The sequence below is a fragment of the Bos javanicus genome, chromosome 26, assembly GCF_032452875.1.
Source record: "Bos javanicus breed banteng chromosome 26, ARS-OSU_banteng_1.0, whole genome shotgun sequence".
NCBI classification, from domain to species: Eukaryota; Metazoa; Chordata; class Mammalia; order Artiodactyla; family Bovidae; genus Bos; species Bos javanicus.
In genome coordinates this window covers 23,013,457-23,035,135 of record NC_083893.1, presented here as the reverse complement: position 1 = coordinate 23,035,135, position 21,679 = coordinate 23,013,457, and the positions used below count along the sequence as shown (strand labels likewise).

The 21,679-nt window shown below is 44.2% G+C and overlaps 1 protein-coding gene across 9 annotated transcripts in view; it reads right to left on the bottom strand.

Moving 5' to 3' along the window:
- Positions 1-21,679, bottom strand: part of SUFU (SUFU negative regulator of hedgehog signaling) — a 105,773-nt gene that overhangs the window by 66,645 nt on the left and 17,449 nt on the right. For all 9 annotated transcript variants that reach the window (XR_009733796.1, XR_009733797.1, XM_061403288.1 and 6 more), the window contains exon 3: positions 6,297-6,433. Coding sequence is in view for 7 of the 9 variants with exons in the window: in XM_061403288.1 (XP_061259272.1) it covers positions 6,297-6,433 (137 nt within the window). In the remaining 2 variants the exon portion in view is untranslated. The remainder of the gene's footprint in view (positions 1-6,296; positions 6,434-21,679) is intronic.

Genomic DNA, 21,679 nt, shown 5'->3' with positions numbered 1-21,679 from the left:
CTGGTAGACTCTGTCAAGTGTGATTTCAGGATGGTAGGGATTCCAGCAGCTCTCTCTAGAACATCAGGGAACTGCAGTTTAAAAAGACAATCCAAAGCACTGAAGAAGACAGAGCAGGAAGTTAGAAAGAACTCAGGTCCTTAACAGCATTGCTGAACAGATAATAACCAACCCTGGAACTCCCCACCTCCAGATGACTTACTATGTAAGATAACAGCACTATTGTTAGGCCATTTTAGTCATGGTGTTCGATTACTTGTAGTCAAAACCATCCCAACAGATACAAGAACAAAAGGTGCCCGCTCCACCTGCATCCTCTAATGACCTAACTTCCATTAACTGCACACCAGGTCTGAGGTCCTAGATGCCCCTAAAGCCCTGTGAGAACAGCTAACTTTGCCAGCCAAGGGCTAGACCTGCATGTTTTCTCCAGTGCTTTCTGCCCTGTGCTCTAGAGGACTTCTCTCCCACTCCACATAGTTGGAAGTGAGGAGCAGGGAAGACTTTAAACATAAATCTTGGTGCTCCCATCTGGACCACCCTTAACTGGGGGAACCCATTTACCTAGACAGAACTAATCTGAGTCCTTCCCCAGGACTGATGGAGAGATGTTGGAAGAAAAAAGCCTTCTGCCTGCCGGGTACAAACTGGGAGAACGGGATACTCTGGTTGGTGGTGCTCATCTTTCCTGGCACGTGGGCAGAGTCAGTCTACAGTACAAAACCAACACACAAGTAGGAGCCCTGAGGACACTTTTTGAACATATAGGTAAATCCGTGCTTGAAGCCCTGGACATCCCAGTAACCTGAGCCGATGAGGTCTGTTCTTATTTCAGGTAGTTAGTGTTGGGCTTCTGTCATCTGTTTATGACTAGAACCATCCAGACTAAAATAAACACTGACCTGCCCCACCCCCACACCTTGACTTCTTCACCTTCTCTGGATACTTATCTTTCCCAGGCTGCTCACATTTCTACTTCCTTTTCTCTACAGCTCAGCTTCCCATCTCTGAGCAAATCAACCAGAAGATGACTGCCCTCTAGCAGGTCGGGGCTAAGTTATGGAACCCATCTAAGTCATTCTTCAGAGCAAGCTTCAGAGACTGCCCCATGCAGCCCCACGACAGGGTGAGAGCACCACCACCCCCCATCACACCCCCTAGAGTCTTGTCTCTTTCCTTTGCCCTCCCCACCGCCCTAATGCTGTTTCTAAGTCTGGATGGCAATGCTGTGGATGCTGTTCAGACCTGGAAAAGCAGGTCTAAGCACTCCACTTACTAGATACTGCTCAACATGTTCTCACATGCAAATAGGCAGGGTGCTTCATGTAAGTCACTGAGTTTAAGGTGGACAGCCAAGTGAGGCAAGACCATCACACAGAACTATGCTGCTAGGTACACGCGTGGATCTATCTATGTACACATCAGACATAAAATACATGTTCTGTGTAACAGCATATGTGTGATCCTTGTACAGTGGAACCAGTCAGGGCAGAGCAATGCCTGCACGTAACAAGGGAGGTTCTCCGCAGCATCAGGAAAGTGTGCCCTGCTCCGAGAAAACTATAAAAAGATTTTTCACCTTATAAAGAAGGATTTACTTACAAGGTTCTACTAAAGTACATGGGCTCTAGTGCATTTAGAATAGGATTTGATTTGCTTAAGACTTTACAGGCACTGCCAACTACATAAATCAAGGAGCCACAGTTGAACTGAATTTGCTTTTTCGTTTTACAATGTGATACATATAAAATGAGGTGATTTTATTTGTATCATTATTATTGATTTTCGGTGTGGGAGAAGGATAATGGCACCAAAACTGTTACCATATCAGCTAAGGCAGGCATCTGATACAGAAACAGGCAATGGGACAACCAGGGTTTTCCTGTAAAATGGGGTCTTTATTAACAGTGTAAAAAAAAAAAAAAAAGATCAAGGTACCCACCTTCTTTATTCATATAAAGTTTTTGAAGACCGCATAATAATAATTGGAGGTTTTATATATATATATATATATATATATATAGCGAGAGAGAGGGAGAGGGAGAGAGAGCGAGAGAGAGAGAGAAAGAAGCACTATTCTAAGTGCTTTGAGGGTATTAACTCATTTCATCATCTCAATAACTTCATGCATAGTTACTATTATTATTTCTGCTTTATAGATGAGCAAATGGGTTATGTTGCACAAGGTCAGGAGGCAATAACTGGCAGAGCTGAAATAAAAGGCAGGCAGTATGGGCCCAGGGCCCATGCTTGTACCATCATACTATGCTGTCCCCCTTGATCTAGTAGTAATGTGCCAGATGGCGAAATGTGCCAGTGGCAAAGTGTGCCAGGAAAAGAAGCAGAAATGGGGGCTACCTCGTCTATAGCTACCTACCTAACTTACCAACAAGCTCAGGCACGTGGAGCTGAGAGCCTGTACTATGCAGTAAAACAGGAAGGATGGAAAGGAGGGAGATAGGGAGGGAGGGAAGGGAAGAAAGGAAGAAAGAAGGAAAGAAAAAGGAAAAGAAAAGATGACTGAGAGGAGGCACAAGGGAAGTTTCTTGGTTTGGGTGCTGGTTACGTGGGGTATGAACTCTCAGCAAGCTACACTTTTCATACACATATTTTCATGAATAAAAAGTTAAAAGATGAAAGTATGTGTTTAAGAGTACTTGGATAACATTACAAACGGCTTTGGCCCTCCTCTATTTTCCAAATGTTCTAGAATGCCCGAGCAAGGCATGCTGGAGTTTAGAGACTACGCATACAAGTGCAATCATCTATGTGGACGACTCTCAAATCTCACTGTCCGACCTGAGACATGTGCAGCCCAAACGTCAACTAAGCAATCACGGTGAATAGAGTGGCGGTAAGAACTACAACACCTGGGTTCAGATTGTCCCTCGGACTTACCAGGTGTGTGATTCTGAACAATCTACTTCCCCTCTCTGTGTTGTCTTGCTTTCTGCAGCTGAAAAGCTGCTATCACACAGTGCCTAACTCACAGGGCTTTACTGCACACTGACTGAGCGCTTACAATAGTGCCTGGCACACGGAACACACTATGAATTTTAGCTCTGTTCTTAACGATTTCAGCTCATGGCCGTGGTCTTCTCTCTTACATCAGTTGCCATATACTTTTCTTCATCATTTCCCCATTATTTAGATAATTACTACTTCCTGCCATGTTTCAAGAAAAATCTAAGGTAGATTTGTTTTAGCTATTATTCAAGAATACCATCATATTATGAAAATCAGAAAATCAGGTATTATACTTTGGAGAGTGAAGTCATCCTGTCGCTGCTGTGAAATGCCTGAAGTGACCTGCAGACACCAACCACAGCTGTCACATTGCAGACACCACGAAAGGGCCTGTCGGGTCAGACCATGCTGTGGAGCGACACCAGTCAACGCACACTCAAGAAACAGCCACAACATTTTATTTTCAAAGTTTTCAATCCCATAGGAAAGTTAGAAGGAGAGTACAATATATCCTTCACCTCCATACATTCTTCACCGAGATTCACCGGTTATTAACATTTTGCCACATCTGCTTTCTCTTCTGTCTCTCCTCCAGCCCACTTTGTTTTGCCAAATCATTCAAAAGTTAAGCTGCAGACATCATGTTATTTTGATCATAAATAATTCAGCTCCTATCTCCTAGGAACAGGGACACTATCATAATATAATACCAGAACATAATACCATATCACACCCAAGGAATTTCACAGTTGCACAGTACTATTATCTAATATACAGTCTATATTTTTTCTAATTGCTCTAAAAATAACCTTTTTGAGGACTGTAAGTACATTTAAACCGTCATGTTTTCTTTGATCTAGGCGAGTCCCAGACCTTTTACCTTTCAGAGCATTGACATTTTTGAAGGGTCCAGGCAGTTGTCTTATAAAATATCTTACAATCTGGACTTGCCTGACTATACACCCAGGATTCAATTCAGGTGAAATATTTTTTGGAAAAGTGCTACCTGTGTGATGTTTCATACTTCACAGTGTATCATGTAAGGAGGTGCATGGTAGTCATTTGTTCCATTTTGCATCACTACATGTGGTCATTTGGTTAAGGTGATGGCCACTCAAACCATTGTAAAGGCATTATTTTCCTCTTTGTAGCAAATAAGTAATCTGTGGAGGGATTCTTTGAGTTCCTGTGAACATCTTGTACCCCAACCATCTTTTTTAATCCAATGATTTTGGCATCTGTTGACAAATGAGCTTGAATCAATGACTACATTAGTATTGCAAAACAGTCACTGTGATGGTTACTCTGCAGTTGAAATGAACCTTTGCAAATCAAATCCTATTTTCTCCCTCACTTGCATTATTATTTCAGAACTATAACATCAGAACTATTTCAGAAGTTCATCTGCTTGACTCCACCTGACAGTGATTCATAACACCTGTTTTACATTTCTCTGATCTTGATCCACCTGAGCAGGTACATTAAGTGCAAACAAACGTATAAACGCACTGGCTTAAGCAGTGGGCAGGAAGCTACCTGTCTATACAAGCAAGAGACTGCCTAGTCTTTAGAGCCCTCCTTCCCATAATGGATCAAATTCCATGTCAGGAAATGTCTATTTTCTAGGAGCTGAAATATCTCAGTTGGGAGAGACTGAAGAAATGTCTATTTTCTCAAAGACAGTTCTCTATCAGCATCAGTTTCAGGCATCCCAAGAAGGGAGAGAAGGGGACACCGTGGGTTCAGGCAGTAGACTCCTGGCACAGTGTTAAAAGACACCAGGACAGCACCAAACCACACGGGTCCACTTCCAACAGCCGGTTCCCCTGCCCCAGTGAATGACATTTCTTCCTGTCAATAGTCCTTTAAAGTCCAAATGACAAAAAAAAAAAAAAAAGTCCAAATGACATCCCAGACTACTGCATTAGAATCCCCAGGAAGCTGCTTAAGAAACAGATGCTCCAGTCGCACCTCTGACCAACTGAATCAGAGCCCAGAGGGGCATTTGGGACTCAAGTATGTTGAGATCCCAGAGAATCTCAGGAGCAGCCAGGTTTGGGAACTCTTGCTTAGAGAAGACCCACTCTAGCCTCCAAAGGGGAATTATCCCATAGGCCACACAATGGTAGATGGTAATTAAGGATCAGTCCCATTACATGATGGCCATCCAGCCAACAACTGACAGCCAGGGGTTTGGAACGAGGGCAGAGGCCTTCAACATAGATGGTCAACTGCACCCCCAATTTAGAGCCTACTCAAGGCTAGGGGGAAAAAAGTGACTATACTTAGAGAAGCTACCAAGCCTATGGTTTTCCAAATCTAGCTTCTATCAGAACTTTTGGGAACATCATCCCCCTAAGATTCTGAGTCAGAGATCTCTGGGGCCCAGGGCTGTGTGCTTGAAACAAGCTCTTCAGATGATTCCGATGCATGGGTGCAAGGACCATACTTTGAGACATCCTGGCTTGGATGTTGGTCTGCTCTACTGGTCAAAGAGCAGGAGTTGGATAAAACCGTGCTGGCTTTCACTTCAAGGCTACTTACCAAACCAAAGAAGCAAAATGTGAAGTCATATGGGAAAGTTTCTGAGCAATTAATTAACCACTCAGAAACACTCAGATGATATGAAACCATCCATAAAAAATACTGACTTCCACTCCAACATATCATCCCACTGGAGGACTATTGGCAAGCTAAGTCAAGAGCATGTGACCAAGGCTCCTAGCACAAAGCCCCCTCGGTTCCATATTAGGTCTCCAGAGGGGCACCGGGGGCATTGGACCATCCCCTAGAGGGCACCTGAATCATCTGAATCAAACAATATATCTGACCGTCAAGGTCCTGCCTGATTCCAGCTTCTCATTCATATTGTGAGGGAGCAAGCTCATGGCAATTCATTCTTTCTCTCTGGCCTACGCTCTACTGCTAACCCTTAGCCAAGATTAACATGTGTGTGTGTGGCCCCAGGGAGGAAGGACCGTGCTAAGTGTGGGAAAGGGGGCAAACAGGAAAAGCACTGGTCAGCTCCACGCAGGGCTGGCCTTTGGCTCTCTGGGAATGAGACGCAAGGCTAGCAGACTGCGACCAAGGTTCTGGGTGTTAGCGACTCCCACTGCTGGAGGTCATATGACATAACCTTCCTTCCCATGGCCCAGACAGCTTTCCACCTGGGAGACGCCAGGAAACAAACCACCTTCATGGTGCAAATGGGGTACACAGCACTCCCAGGAAAGCTCCCTCCACAGGAATCAAAATATACCTGTAGGTCCCAACCCTAGCAGGCTCATGGTGAAAGGACATCCACACCCGCCAGCTTCTGGGGCTCTTACCTGACTGGAACACATATCTGGCCAAGCCCTGCATTAGCTCTGCTGGCCATGTTGGGGGCGCAGACTCCCCTGTTTCTCTCTTCAGACGAAATGTCAACTCAAAGCCAAAACCACTAGGTCCATCTGTTCCTGTGAATCTGGAAGGAATAAAAAGCAAATGTTTTTAGTTTAACTACCTTAGGGAAAACACTGTTTTGTTGCCTAATTAAAGTTCTCCTTTCTTGGTGGCCTCAGCATCCAAACCCCCTAGTTGGAAGAATCTCAGGGAATAAGCCTTGAGGGGAGGGAGGACCCTGAAAGGGGGTAAGGAACCAGAACTCTAGCCTTGCCCTCCCGCTTCCATACACGTGTATGACCTCAGCCTGCCAATCGAATTCGCCTGCTGGTACTCTGAATTACGAGTTCCAAATTTTGTGGCTCTGAAATATTCCTTTCTGTATGACTGAGGCTCCAATACTGAAAATTGTCCTTATTCACATTCTTTATTCCTACAAGCTATTAATAAGCACCTACTTGGTTTGCTAAGAATATACGTCCTACTGTATGCCCTAGGAGGATGAGACCTTTCTCCACTCCCACCTCCACTTTGCCCCACGAGGGGACAATCCTTGGGTTGAGCTGGCTGGCCTCCAAACTCAGCATTTGAGGACGGGTCTCAAAGTAGACTCCAAATACTGGGAGGGCCTCTGATCTTTCTGAACGCTGGCACCCCGTGTGCACTCTCCAATCACTGGCACCTGGAGGGAGCCGAGTTTGCCCTCCCTTCCTGGCCCCAAGTGGCCCAGAGTGATGATGGTCACACACATCAGAGGGAGATGAGGCAAGTGAGCAGTGCCTGCTTGGAAACGCTCAGGAGCTCAAATCTCCAGAGGAGTCCATGGGCTTCTGCCAGAGAGGGAAATGACATAGATTAGAGAAGGAGGCTGGTTGGTGGTGGCACCTCCTGGGGTGAGGGAAACATCCAGGGAGGGGTGGCTGAGAGCTATAGGAGGCCTGCCAGCCAGGAAAGGGTTAAAAGTTAAAATATGTTCATGATATAATTTTCAGTAATTATATCTGTACAAACATGAGCCACAATGATTATACACATGTAAACTCCTGAGCATACAAATTCAAGCTATAAAATAAGATGACAGCCAACACCTTCTTGGAGCCAAGCTACTAGAACAGGTGGTCAGAGAGGAGCATGCTTGAAGGCCAGAATGAGGTGGTCAGTGCCCAACCCTGGGATTCCACGTGACATTGTTCCTCCATCATCATCATCATCGCCTCCAAGGGGCCAGGCCAGGAGACTGGACATAAAGAGGTTCCAGCGACTCAGAAGCTCTGACACCAAGGCCAGCCCTGCTTGTGTACATGGGTGGGTCCAGCCAACCTGCATCTGCTGCAGTGAGATCACCTCTGATAAGTTAAGTTCTCTAAACTTAAAGTTTCTCTAAATTTTAGAGTCTAAAGGACTGAAAAGGAAGCCTTATAATACCATAGAATACTTAGATACCATTTTCTTTTTTTTAATTAATTATTTTAATTGGAGGCTAATTACTTTACAATATTGTAGTGGTTTTTGCCATACATTGACATGAATAAGCCATGGATGTACATGTGTTCCCCATCCTGAACCCCCTCTCCTACCTCCCTCCCTATCCCATCCCTCAGGGTCATTCCAGTGCACCAGCCCTGGGCACCCTGTCTCATGCATCGAACCTGGACTGGCGATCTTTCTCACATATGATAATATACATGTTTCAATGCTATTCTCTCAAATCATCCCACCCGCACCTTCTCCCATAGAGTCCAAAAGACTGTTCTATACATCTGTGTCTCTTTTGCTGTCTCGGATATAGGGTCATCGTTACCATCTTTCTAAATTCCATATATATGCGTTAACATACTGTATTGGTGTTTTTCTTTCTGACTTACTTCACTCTGTATAATAGGCTCCAGTTTCATCCACCTCATTAGAACTGATTCAAATTTATTCTTTTTAATGGCTGAGTAATACTCCATTGTGTATATGTACCACAGCTTTCTTATCCATTCTTCTGCCGATGGACATCTAGGTTGCTTCCATATCCTAGCTATTGTAAACAGTGCTGTGATGAACACTGGGGTACGTGTGTCTCTTTCAATTCTAGTTTCCTCAATGTGTATGCCCAGCAGTGGGATTGCTGGGTCATAAGGCAGTTCTATTTCCAGTTTTTTAAGGAATCTCCACACTATTCTCCATAGTGACTGTACTAGTTTGCATTCCCACCAACAGTGTAAGAGGGTTCCCTTTTCTCCACATCCTCTCCAGCATTTATTGTTTGTAGACTTTTTCATAGCAGCCATTCTGACTGGCGTGAGATGGCACCTCATTGTGGTTTTGATTTGCATTTCTCTGATAATGAGTGATGTTGAGCATCTTTTCATGTGTTTGTTAGCCATCTGTATGTCTTCTTCGGAGAAATGTCTGTTTATTTCTTTGGCCCATTTTTTGATTGGGTCATTTATTTTTCTGGAATTAAGCTGCATGAGCTACTTGTATATTTTTGAGATTAATTCTTTGTCAAGTTGCTTCATTTGCTATTATTTTCTCCCATTCTGAAGGCTGTCTTTTACCTTGCTTATAGTTTCCTTCATTGTGCAAAAGCTTTTAAGTTTAATTAGGTCCCATTTGTTTATTTTTGCTTTTATTTCCATTATTCTGGGAGGTGGGTCATAGAGGATCCTGCTGTGATTTATGTCAGAGAGTGTTTTGTCTATGCTTTCCTCCAGGAGTTTTATAGTTTCTGGTCTTACATTTAGATCTTTAATTAGATACCATTTTCTTTGAGTATCAATGGGGAGGCAGATTCCACTTGGGGGTATACATCTAGAATTTGGGAGACCAGGCTAGAAGATGCTTGGCAGGATGCAGTGTAAGCTATTTTCTTTCCCTGCTGAATTGTCCTGGCTGGGAGCAATTCTATGCAGAGAGGCTGAGGGAAGAGTTAAGCAAGCTGAGGCTGTAGGCTTGCGAGGGGGTGTGAAAACTCGGGGTAAAGACTGACTTGGAGTCAAAACCCTGCAAAGGGAGATGGGTCACTAGGGCAAAGGGAAGATTTTAAGCAGCCACCAATTAGAGGTTGCTTTGTAAAATGTATTAGACCATTACTCCCGGGCTTTCATCCTGGGCCAAGAAAAATACATGATTTCTAACCGCAAAAACTTGAGAAACAGACTAAGAGAAACACGCTCCTCAGACTGTGCAAAGGGGAGAACCCTCAGATGCACAGAGAGGAGCCACATCCACCCAAGCAGTGCCGCCTCTCTAAGGAGGGACATGCACACGCACGCACACACACACGCACATGCACACATGGGTGTGTATGCACATAAATGCACGTGTACACCATCTGCCTCCACACAGGCTGCTTTCTGGGCCAGCTCTGTGGTGGGCAGGCCAGCCCTCACTTGACTGGCTGGGAGGGACAGTCCGGGCCAGATGGTCTCCACCTGCATTTGATTACCACCCACCAGGCTAGCTGGACGCAACCTCTAAACTCTGAAACATGAGTTTGGAATGGCCTAGCCTCGGGATAAACACACAACCTGGGGCCTGTCAGAAGGCCTCTTCTTCAAAGCAGATTGCCCGGGCAATAGCCGAATGACAAGGTCATTCAGTCTTTAAAGTCCCCTGGAGGGGCCTGGCTTGGTCTGCATTTCCTCACGTGAGGGCTTCTCCAGCCAAAGCAGAGAGCGGCTGTCTTGCGCATCCTCTTCAGAAAGGAACGCATGAGAGGAAACTGGCACATGTAGAAGGTGGGATCTGGGTCACAGCGAAGGATCTTACTAACACAGAGGCTGCTAAAACACTGGCTGGTGGCAAAGGCGCCCAGTGGAGTTTCTTCCTACAGAGATTCTTAAAGGAAGGCATTACAGGTCCTCCCCTCCGCAGTCTGGTAGGGAGGGGTGAAGGACTCTGTCTTGTTGTAGAAAGCTGGATGAGATGGCCTCCCAGGATTGCTTCCAGCTCAAGAACATCTGATCCTGCCTACTAAGGCACCCTCGGGAGAGGCTGGCTTTGTCTCAGCAGTTTGGGGAGCCCAGGCAATGGCTGTGCCAGCCTCAAGAGTCACATCGAAGCTGCCAACAGGAAAAATATGTGCCTCAAATCCCAACCACTGAAACCTGCCCAAAGGTCCCCCCCAAAGCACCTGACTAAGAAGGTGCCAATCAGCCTCAGAGAGACCAAAATGACTGCGAATTCCAGGCAGAAGACAAACAGGAACTTGGGAGAGACTTCCAAGAATAAATACAAGATGTGGGCAGGCAGAAAAAGCTGACCTAAAAGCTGACATCTTGTGTTCAACACCATTAGTTACTAGGAAAATTCAAATCAAAACTACAATGAGATACCGTTTCACACTCTCTGGGATGCCCAAAATAAAAGATGAACAGTAACAAGTGTTGACAAAGATGTGGAGAAATTGGAACACAAAACAGCAGAGTTGCTTTGGAAAAAACAATGTGGCAGTTCTTCAAAAATTTAAATATACCATATGATACAATTGTTCCTCTCCAAGGTATATACCCAAGAGAACTGAAAACAGTTTTTACACAAAAACTTGTACACTAATGTTCATAGTGAAGTGAAGTGAAAGTCGCTCAGTCGTGTTCGACTCTTTGCGACCCCATTGACTAAACAGTCCATGGAATTCTTCAGAATTCTGGAGTGGGTAGCCTTTCCTTCTCCAGGGGGTCTTCCCAACCCAGGGATCGAACCCAGGTCTCCCAGATTGCAGGCAGATTCTTTACCAGCTGAGCCACCAGGGAAGCCCAATGTTCACAGTAGCATTAGTCATAACAACCAAAAGGTGGAAGCAACCCAAATGTCATCGACATATAAATGGATAAACAAAACATAGAATATCCATACAATGCAATATTACTTGGCAATAAAAAGGAATGCTGTACTGATTATTTGTTACAACATGAGTAAACCCTGGAAACATTATGCCAAGTGAATGAAGCCAGATACAAAAGACCACATATCATATGATTCCATTTATATGAAATGTCCAGAATAGACAAATTCACAGAGACAGAACAATTAGTGGTTGCCAGGGGCTGGGGAAGGAGAGAATGGGGAATGACTGCTAATGGGTATAGCGTTTCTTTCTGGAGTGCTGGGAATGTTCTGGAATTAAATAATGGTGATGATTGTACAACCTTGTGAATATACTAAAAAGCACTGAATTGTATACTAAAAGGGCGAATTTCATGCTATGTGGATTACATCTTTAAAAAAAGAAAGCTGGCATCTCAGATACACCTCTACGCTAGGGGAGTCAGAGCCAACCATGCCAAATAAGCCAGGCCTTTACCTGGCTCTATCTACAAATAACCACTACAATTAACTGAATACCTATTAAGTTGGAGGCCTTGCACTAAGCACTTTCCTGATGCTGTATTATTTAATTCCCCAACAACCCTGTGACTCAGCCATTGTTATCCTCGTTTAACTAATATATGAGAAAAAGACACTTGAGAGAATTTAGGTAATATTCTATAAGTCACACAGTAAGCAAGTGATGGACTTCAGACTTGAGGTCTGACTCCAAAGCCCATTTTCTTCACTGCGGTGTGACTTCAGGCAAGAAATTTGATCTCTCCATGCCTCAGCTTCCTCATCTATGAAATGAGGATAACGGTAACTATTTCAGAGTTGTTAGGAGGATAAAATATTTCAAAACTGCCTGAAACACTGTAAGCACTGTATCACTTACACCAAGTGAAAGAAGGAAGTTACGAAAGACCATATGTTGTATGAATTCATTTATATGATACAATAATTTATAATATATATTCATATTATGCAAAATATCAAGAATAGGCAAATCTACAGGAACAGAAAGCAAATCAGTGATTGCCTCAGGCTGGAAGACTAAAGACACAGAGTCACTGCTAATGGGTGTGGGCTTTCTTTTGAGGGTGATTAAAAAAAAATTCTAAAATTAGTTTATGGTGATGGTTACATAACTCATGAATATATTCAAAACCACTAAACTGTATACTTTAAGTGAGTGAACTGTACGGTAAGTGAATTTTATCGCAGTTTTAAAAACTGAGTTGGGGGTGGAAACCCCAAAGACCTAATGGTAAAAAAATTCACAAACCGAGCTATAGATATATTCCTCTTAAGCAAACAACAAGATGGTCCATCTCATTCATGGTAAAAGAAATGCAACTCAAATACAAATTAAAAAAACGATACCATTATCACTTAGAGTGGCAAAAATTTTGAAGTATGACATTATATTCCATTGATGAGCCTGTGAGGAAAGAGGTATTTTCATATATTGCTGGTGGCAATACAAATTAGCACAAGTTTTTTGGGGGGAAGTGAGTAACACCTAACAAAATCACATATTGTTTACTTTTTTTTTTTTTGATTCACCACAGCAGTTTGCCCAATCTCAGTTCCCTGACCAGGGATTGAACCAGAGCAATGGCAATGAATGCCCAGAATCCTAACCACTAGATCACCAGGGAACTCCCACATATTGTTTACTTTTTGACTCAGCATATCAAACTCTTAGAGTTTATGATCCCAAAATACTAAATGCCCGTTCATAGGAGAGTGGTCCAAAGAGTACAATGCAGCTGTAAGAAGGAGTGAGGAAGAGCTCTAAAAACTGAATGGACATTGTTAAGTAAAAACAGCAGAAGAGGACTATACCATGCCACCTTTTGAGAAGGAGAAAAGGAATACAGGAAAATGTACCTGTATTTGCTCGTTTCTGCAAAAAGCAACACAGGAAGGATATAAGATTGGTTACCTACAGGCAGTAGGTAGGAATCAAGTGGAAAGGACTGTAGGGTAGGGGAAGTATGAGTGTGACATTTCTCTGAATATATATTTCTGTATGGTTATCATTTCTGGATCAATGATAATGCTTTCACATACTCAAACAAGGATGGAGGAAAATGTTAAATGTAATACAAATGTAAATTAATGAACTTAACTGTATTTGAAATAATATTACCACACTGAAGAGGGAGGAAAAAGTCACCCAAGTACCTTAAGTACACAGTTTGTTGATCATATGTCCTCAGACTAAAGACAGAAAGAACAGTAAACAAATACTGAACTCTGGTTAGCATGCAGTGTTATGGGTTGGTAATTGTGAAACTACTTTCTGTGTAAATGTATTGTGGATAATGAGAGCCAGGTTACTCTCACTGTACGATATGATAAAAAACTGGTAAACATACATCAAAGTTAAAAATATGTAAAAACAGAAGGATAGAAAGAGCCTCATAGGTATCATTTTGGAATTGGAGGTATTGGTATGGTATTTAATAGTGGAATAAAAGATGTAGGTGTGGGTGTGATACAGATGTATTTCCTAGCTCTCTCCACTGAGTAACACCTCAAAAGCAATGATAACACGCAGCACTTAGATCTTGGTTTCTAAATACCATCTGCCATTAAAAAAGACTAGAGCTTGCTGGAGAAATGGCTGATTTGAGTTGGGAAAGCACAAAATGACCCTAGAACTTTTTGTTGTACCAGAAGGTAAGTAAGTACTTAAAGAATGATGGGAACATTTAAGTCAACAGTAAAGAGAACCTAAACTTAAGGGCTCCCACTGGCCAAACTGAGGACAATTGAGCATCAAAACAAATGGTATTAACAAGTTATAACCTATTAATTAAAACTCTATTCACTCCATACTGATTACAATGGACCTAGTGACACTGGTGCTATAGATTTTGGTCTTACCAGCCTCCATAATTACATGAGTCAATGCCTTATTTTATATATATATGAGGGGCAGCAGCTCTTCACTCCTGTATTTGGAAAAAGCCTTTTCTGTAAATATATTCAGTGGTATTTATAACAGCAAACATTTAGAAACAATCTAAACGTTCTACAAGTAGGGGTATTACCAGTTCTGGTGCACTGTGTGGTGGGACATTACACAGTCATTAAAAACGAGATTCCTTCAAAGCAGGAAGACTAATCTCTGAGTTTTGAGAGGCAAAGGGTTTTCTGCCTCTAACTGCTGAGTAAGTATGTGTTAGTCGCTCAGTCATGTGCAACTTTTGGCAACCCCTGGAATGTAGCCCACCAGACTCCTTTGTCCATGAGAGTCTCTAGGCAAGAATACTGAAGTGGGTAGCCATTCCCTTCTCCAGGGGATCTTCCCGATCCAGGGATCAAACCTGGGTCTCCTACATTGCAGGCGGATTCTTTACCATCAGAGCCACCCAGGAAGCCCCAGCTGGTGAGTACTAGATCCTAGACACTTTTCCCCAGTGGAGCCTCAGGTGAGAATGCAGCCCAGCTGACACTGATAGCAGATTTGTGGGCCCTAAAGAGAACACTCAGATAAGCCACACCTGGACTCCTGACCCAGAGGAGATGTGAGATTATGTGTGCTGCTTTGAGCTACTCAATTTGTGGTCATTTGTTATGCAGCAGTAGAAAACCAACACACCCACCTTGCTCTCTGCCCTTTAAGGCTGACCTCTGTGGGGCTCCTGAACCTTCTGGCGTTCAATTGGGTTCAGCCAGTGGAAACCCTAACAGGAAATCAGAGGGAGGAGAGAGACCCTTCAATTGAAGGTTGCCGCTTAAGGTCACTCTGAAGAACAACACTTTACACAACTCTTTTCTTCTGGGTTCTCAAATCTCACTCCCTCCTCTGGCCCCTTCAGCACTAGGAGAGTAGCAGCTGAGCCAATGGCTAGCCTTGTGTGACTGCAGTCTCTTCTTTACAAACAAACCCTTCCCCAGCCATCCTACTTTGAAGGTGCCAAACTCTGTCTTGTTGAGACCAATATAGGGCACCTACCACTCTTCCTTACTCCTTGCAAGCCTCCACCACAGGACCCTCCTTGCTGTACAGTAACTGCCTTCCTAGTTCTCCCATTAGGATTGGAGTTGCCCCCTTTTTGCACCACCAGTGACTGACAAAGAAGTGCTCAGTGAAGGCTTGCTGAACAATGGAACACAGTGAGACTAAAATATTTACTAATGAGACTAAATTTGAGAAAAAAGGCAAAGTTTTACAGAATTTAGAACACTGGGCAAGGGATAAAGGGGCAAATGCCAGCCCAAGGTTATGAGCTGAGGGCTTAGGCAGAGTGAGCCTGCCAGCAGGGCAGGGAGGCTGGGAAGTGAGGATGGGGAACACAAGACAGTCTCAGTCTTGGGCTCCTTGAACCCTTTGGAGGTCCCAAGGTGGACTCGGGGCAGCAACTGCAAAAATTCATCCCACTTTATGGTCCTAATAAGATGCTAGAGAAGAGTCCAGTGACATAGACAAGACACAAAGCCCAGCTCCACCACTTTCCAGCTGACCCTTGGGCAAGTTAATTTCCACGTGCCCTGGAGTTTCCTCATCTGTTAAACTGGAATAAGAATATTGACTTCATAGGGCAGCTGGGAGGCTTTTGGTGGGTGGCACAGTGTCCAGCACTAGCAAATACCCATACAGAGAAGCTAGTAGTCAACCTTCCCTTACTTGGTGCTCCGCAGAAGCAGTCCCGTTTATCACTTCTTCCTGAGAATAGCAGCAGACGCTTCCAGCTTCCCTACCTTCTAGACTCTGAAGCTTAACCAGCCCCATCTTTCAAGAGGTGCTGGATCTTCCAACTTTGCCCAAGTTCCTGACCTTGGATTCCTCAAACCATGCCCAAGAGTCTTCCTGGCTGCTTCCATGCTTTGAGTGACAGCCATTACAACAGAATTCAGTGAACAATTACAAACTAAACATTTGCAAAGATTATGTTTTCATTTTGAACAGTTCACAAGTACTGATACATCATGATCTATTTTGAAATCGTGTTTGGTGACTACACAAGGACTAAATGAGGTAATAAAACTTTGTAAAATTCTTTTCCAATGTCTATATGGTAATATTCTGACATAGCTGTGTTTTTTCTAAACACTTCCAGCTATATCATGTTAATTTTGCACAATCTTAAAGAAAGTAAAAAAGAAAGAAAAAAAAACTGTATCAGTCGAGACTCTGCACCTTATGCTGAGCTGGGATTCTAATGAGGTTACGGTGCAGGGCAGCCACCTCTGAGCTTGAACTCTGAGTAGCAGATGCTCTTTCTGCTTCGTGCCATCCAACCAGACTCATGGAATGCATTTGCCTCACTCAAGTAGATGTTTCCTCGGATCCCTTGCTGGGAGTCAACTAGCATGTTCCCACAGCATTCCTCAGGTTTAAAAACAGTAGCTCCCAGGCTGATTCAGCTGAGAACCCAGCTAAACAATCTACCTGGCTCCCAACGCTCAGGGTGGTTTAATTCTATCCCGGGCTTTCAGTGAGCAATCAGCCTCCCAGCCTGAGAACTGAATCTAAGAAAAGCACCGAGCCAAGAGCAGCAGACCCTTTCTCTGCAAGATGGCAAAAGCTGAGAGTTCATCCTCCCCTAGTGGAGATCAACTATACCTTCTCCCCTCTACTCCCAGCCACCACCAAAGAACTCAAAGGTCAGTCCCCAGAGGGATTCCAAGCCCACTCAGTGTTCTATAGGAATTCTAGGCCAAAGACGAGCTTGGTGCTTGAGTTACTTGGCATCACTAGGACAGCCCCCACTCTAGGCTTTGGGCTAAAGCAGCATCTATACTAAGATTTTTTTTTTAATTAAGAAAAAAAAAAAAAAGGCTAGGCCGACAGTGGCAAGATCACAGTCGGATTTAGGAAGCAAGACTCTGTCTGCACACAGGTGTACAGCCTGGGGCTTCTTGCAAACCCAAAGAGCCAGGGCATTCTGCCCAAGGACTTTCTATTCACCCACTTGCCTCCAGGACTCTGGGAAGTCAGACACCCCAGATCGAGACACCTGAAAGAGGGTAATGGGAAGGAACAAATCTTCTTGCACTCCATTCCCCAAGAGCAAGGACTGTACTTATTATGTGTTCTGTACGTGGGCACAAAGTGTCACAGCTGAGCAAATGCTAAACAGTAGTAATATTCCCACTGCTGTCCAAAGAAATAATCAGGCTGAGATATTCAATGACAAACAAGACAGTATTAAAAAGCAATGAGCTTTCCTCTCAGTCACTACCAAAGTCAGACTCAAATATCTTAATGGCATTTCCTTGGAGTCAATGTGCAGATGTTTCCTTTTTAGGGAAATAAAACCATCACTCAGCTCTGTTCTCTTGACTTCACACCAGTGCTGACTTCCTACGTTACTGGAAAAGCTTCCTGAAACCTCTGCCCCATCACATCATCCCTTTGCTCCCCTCATCAACAGATAATAGATAATCTGTTGAATGTCACATTCTTTGTATTGCCTTCAAACTCTCCAACCTCATCTGGCTCCACTGTGCTCTTCTTACCAAGCCCCAAGTATACTGGCCTTCTTTTTGTTCCCTGAACATGTCAAGGTCCTTACTACACAGGGCCTCTGAAATAGCCAATTTTCACTGCCTACAATCTTCACATAATTGAGTGACCAGAGCATCATACAACTCCAGGGAGCACAAATTGCACAGAATAATATGAATGGTGCCCCTAGAGTTGCAGGGGGTGGCAACCTGGTTGCTACTTTGTCTCTGAGCTCTCAGTTCAAATGCTGTGTCTTCAAGGAAGCCATTACTGATTACCTGCTAAATGTAACCTCTCCAGCTACCTCAACCCCAATTTCTACCTGGATATCTCCAGCACATCATCTCTGCTTTATTTTCAACACAGTACTTGCATTACCTAAAACTTTTTAACGGGTTTTTTTTCCTATTAAAATGTAAAATCCATGAGAACAGAAACCCTACCTGTCTTGCTCCTATGATATCCCCAGCATTTAAAACATAAAGTGCACTAAACACTTCAGGAAGCCAATAATGGGCTTATTATACACCAAGTACCATGCCAGGTGTTAGAGGTTCTCCCGCACCCCAATAAAGCAAGGTTCCAGCATTTCTACTGAAATCACACACCTCCTCCCAAAGAAAGGCTTTTGACTCTTATGAAAATTCCCATGGAGCATCAACCCCATTATGAGTACATAGGTCCAAACTGAAGAAATCTCCCTGCATGAGCTAAATGCTCAGACTTGGTGCTGGGCCAGAAGAATTCTTTGACTCTGCTGTGAGAATGCTTTCCCAATACCAGAGAAACCCCAAAGCAAGGTTTTTAAATTTTTCACTTACTCATTCACTCAACAAATATTTGTTGATATACTGGGGAAACATCAATGCATAAAGCAGATGTACATCCTTACCCTAGGGGAGCTTACATTCTAGTGGGAAGAAGGGCAGACAGACAACAAACAAGCCAATTAAATAAAATAAGGTAAATGGTGATAAGTGCTTTAAAAAAATTAAGCAGGAAAGGGTGATAGTGTTTCATGGAGGGGGCTCAGGGTTTCCATCCTAAGTAAGGAGGTCAGGTAAGGCCTCACTAAAAGGTGATATTTGAGGAAAGACCTAAGGAGATGAGGGAGTAGGGCATGAAGCTATCTGAGAATAGAGCTTTCTAAACATGGGGAGAGCAGGTACAAAGGCCCTGAGGCAGCAGAATGCCTGGTTTTGCAAGAACAGAATGAGGAAGGAGAACAGCAGGGGATGAGGTGGATTAAAGAATCTTGGTGGCAATAGCCTTTGGCTATTACTGAGACAGGAGGTCATTGGATGGCAGGGAGGGATATGGTATGAACATTGCCATCAACCACAGAGCTGGGATCGGACTAAGGGCTCTACAGTAGCAAAGCTCCTGTAAAGCTCCAACCTCAAAGGCTCCCTGCTCAGCCACTGTCTTCCTTCTGGGCCTTTTCTCTGTGCAAAACCCATGGCTATAGGAATGAAAAATTGCCAGACTGGCTCCAGGAGGGCAGGAATCCAGCATGTCTGCAATCTGATATACTGAAAAAGCTAGGTCAGGAAGGAGAAGGGGTTAGGACAAGCCATGGTGTTGTCTGTCGGATTTCACTAAGTTTTTTCCTCAAACCAAACAAGCTTTTCAGAAGCATTTAGGAGTCAAATCCATCACAGTCAGAGAGTGCAGCCAGCCAGCTTGACCCCCTGGGACTGGGAGCCTGGGCCAGGCTCCATTCTCTGCTAGTTACCCTTCATTAGCCCCCTCCACAGGCATGGGTCCTGAGCTCCTCACCTCATGCTGAAAGGGGAGATCAGAGTCAGGGAAACTGGTAGCAGAGGCAAGCCTCCAAGTACCTCCAGGCATCACACGGAGGTCAGCACTGGAATAACAAAAATATCTCCTTGATTGGCCTTATTGCAGCAAAGCTGGTTCTATGACGGGTCTCAAGAAGCCTGAGTAATGGGGGAGGGAGTAGGAAGGTAAAGGATCTTTAGAGGCCACCAATTTATACTAACCTGCTAGTTAAGGGCCTAGAGTCTAGTGAACCACATCTCTCTGAGTAACTGCTATGAATCCACATTCTCACTTACAGATGAGCAACTGGCCGAGCCAAGAACAAAGGCCTGGCCTCATTTCTGAGCTTCAGGACTCCTGCTCACAAACAGCCCCCCTCTAGGCCTCAAGGGACAGACTGCAGAAAAGGAGGCTGCTGCTGCTGCTAAGTCGCTTCAGTCGTGTCCGACTCTGTGCGATCCCATAGACGGCAGCCCACAAGGCTCCCCTGTCCCTGGGATCCTCCAGGCAAGAACACTGGAGGGGGTTGCCCTTTCCTTTTCCAATGCATGAGAGTGAAAAGTGAAAGTGAAGTCACTCAGTCCTGTCCAACTCCTAGCGACCCCATGGACTGCAGCCGACCAGGCTCCTCTATCCATGGGATTTGCCAGGCAAGAGTGCTGGAGTGTGGTGCCATTGCCTTCTCCGAGAAAAGGAGGCAGGGAGGCTCTGTTTGATACCTAAGGTTCTGAGGCTGTAACAAGTCCACCTTCCCACACTTTTCCTGCTCAAGGATGCTTCAGCCAAAAGACTGGAGGTTCCATGAAGACAAGACCAGACCAGGAGTATGCTTTTCATTACTACATACCTCATGCCCACAACTATCCCAGCAGTGACTATCTCTGTAATGAGTGAATGGCTGACCCTCCAAGCAAACAAGAGTGGCCAGTGATTAATGTTGGATGAGAACTAAGTGTGCCCAGCCATCACCTGGTAAACCCAGTGCCAGGAAAGGACAACAGACCATCCTTTCTCCTAGATCCACTGATCAGATCTCGCTGCAACACAAGAGTATTATTATGTTATTGATTTGATTCCTATGTATGGCAGAAAGCCTCCAGGGTCCTAAACAGTAGCCCATTTATTTCAGGTAATTACCTGAAAAGGATCTTACCTATCTCTGAGAATGTGTCATCAGTACCTTGGGTACTGACACCCTAGGGTACTCTGTAAGGTCAGTCTCAGTCTTCTGTATCCACACACCCAAGTAAGGGAGAGACAAGGAGGCTCGTGGTGCTTAATTTCCAGGTGACAATGATCATAGAATCTAACTGCTGATCAACTTCCAAAGGGACACACAACAAAAAGAACAACACACACTCTCAAGACTACCACCACCATGCAGGGTGATTTGCATTAAGAAGGTTGCCAGCACAGTTGATACACACAGACCTCAGCTCTACTCTTCACTTCTGTGAGAAGTCAAGCAGTAAAATTAATGGACGGAGTTAATGTAACCCAACAATGGGTAGGAGCCATCATCTCAAGCAAAAGTGTTGTTTTTAGAAATTGGAAGTTTAAGCAGCCATGGCCCAGGTGAATTTATAAAACAGCATAAGCCAGGTACTAGGGAAGCCTTGGAGAAGGCAATGGCACCCCACTCCAGTACTCTTGCCTGGAAAATCCCATGGACGGCGGAGCCTGGTAGGCTGCAGTTCATGGAGTCGCTAAGAGTCGGACATGACTGAGTGACCTCACTTTCACTTTTCCCTCTCATGCATTGGAGAAGGAAATGGTGGCCCACTCCAGTGTTCTTGCCTAGAGAATCTCAGGGACGGGGGAGCCTCGTGGGCTTCCATCTTTGGGGTCGCACAGAGTCGGACACGACTGAAGCGACTTAGCAGCAGTAGCAGTAGCAAGGAAGCCTTGGAAGATGTTAACCTCAAACTGAGAAACTCACACAAGACAGAATCCTTGCATTATCTGGGCACAGCATCATTCACAATGAACTGTTCACAGCAGTCATGAGGACAGACGTAGGATTGCAAACAAAAAGTGATAGGATTATGAACGGTTTCTTTTCTTCCTTCTTTAATTCCAACATTTTTTGGTAAAATGGTTCAATTGAAAAAAAAAAGTGAATTTGTAACTCAAAAGTGACAACAATAATGAATGGAACAGGAAAGTTTTGGACTTTAAAAGAGTCTTCTTGATGCTGGTTCAACTAAGAGAGTTTGAGGTCTGGCTGGGGCCTCAAGGAACCTGGTATACTCATTTCTCATCTAAGGTGAGATTAAGTTT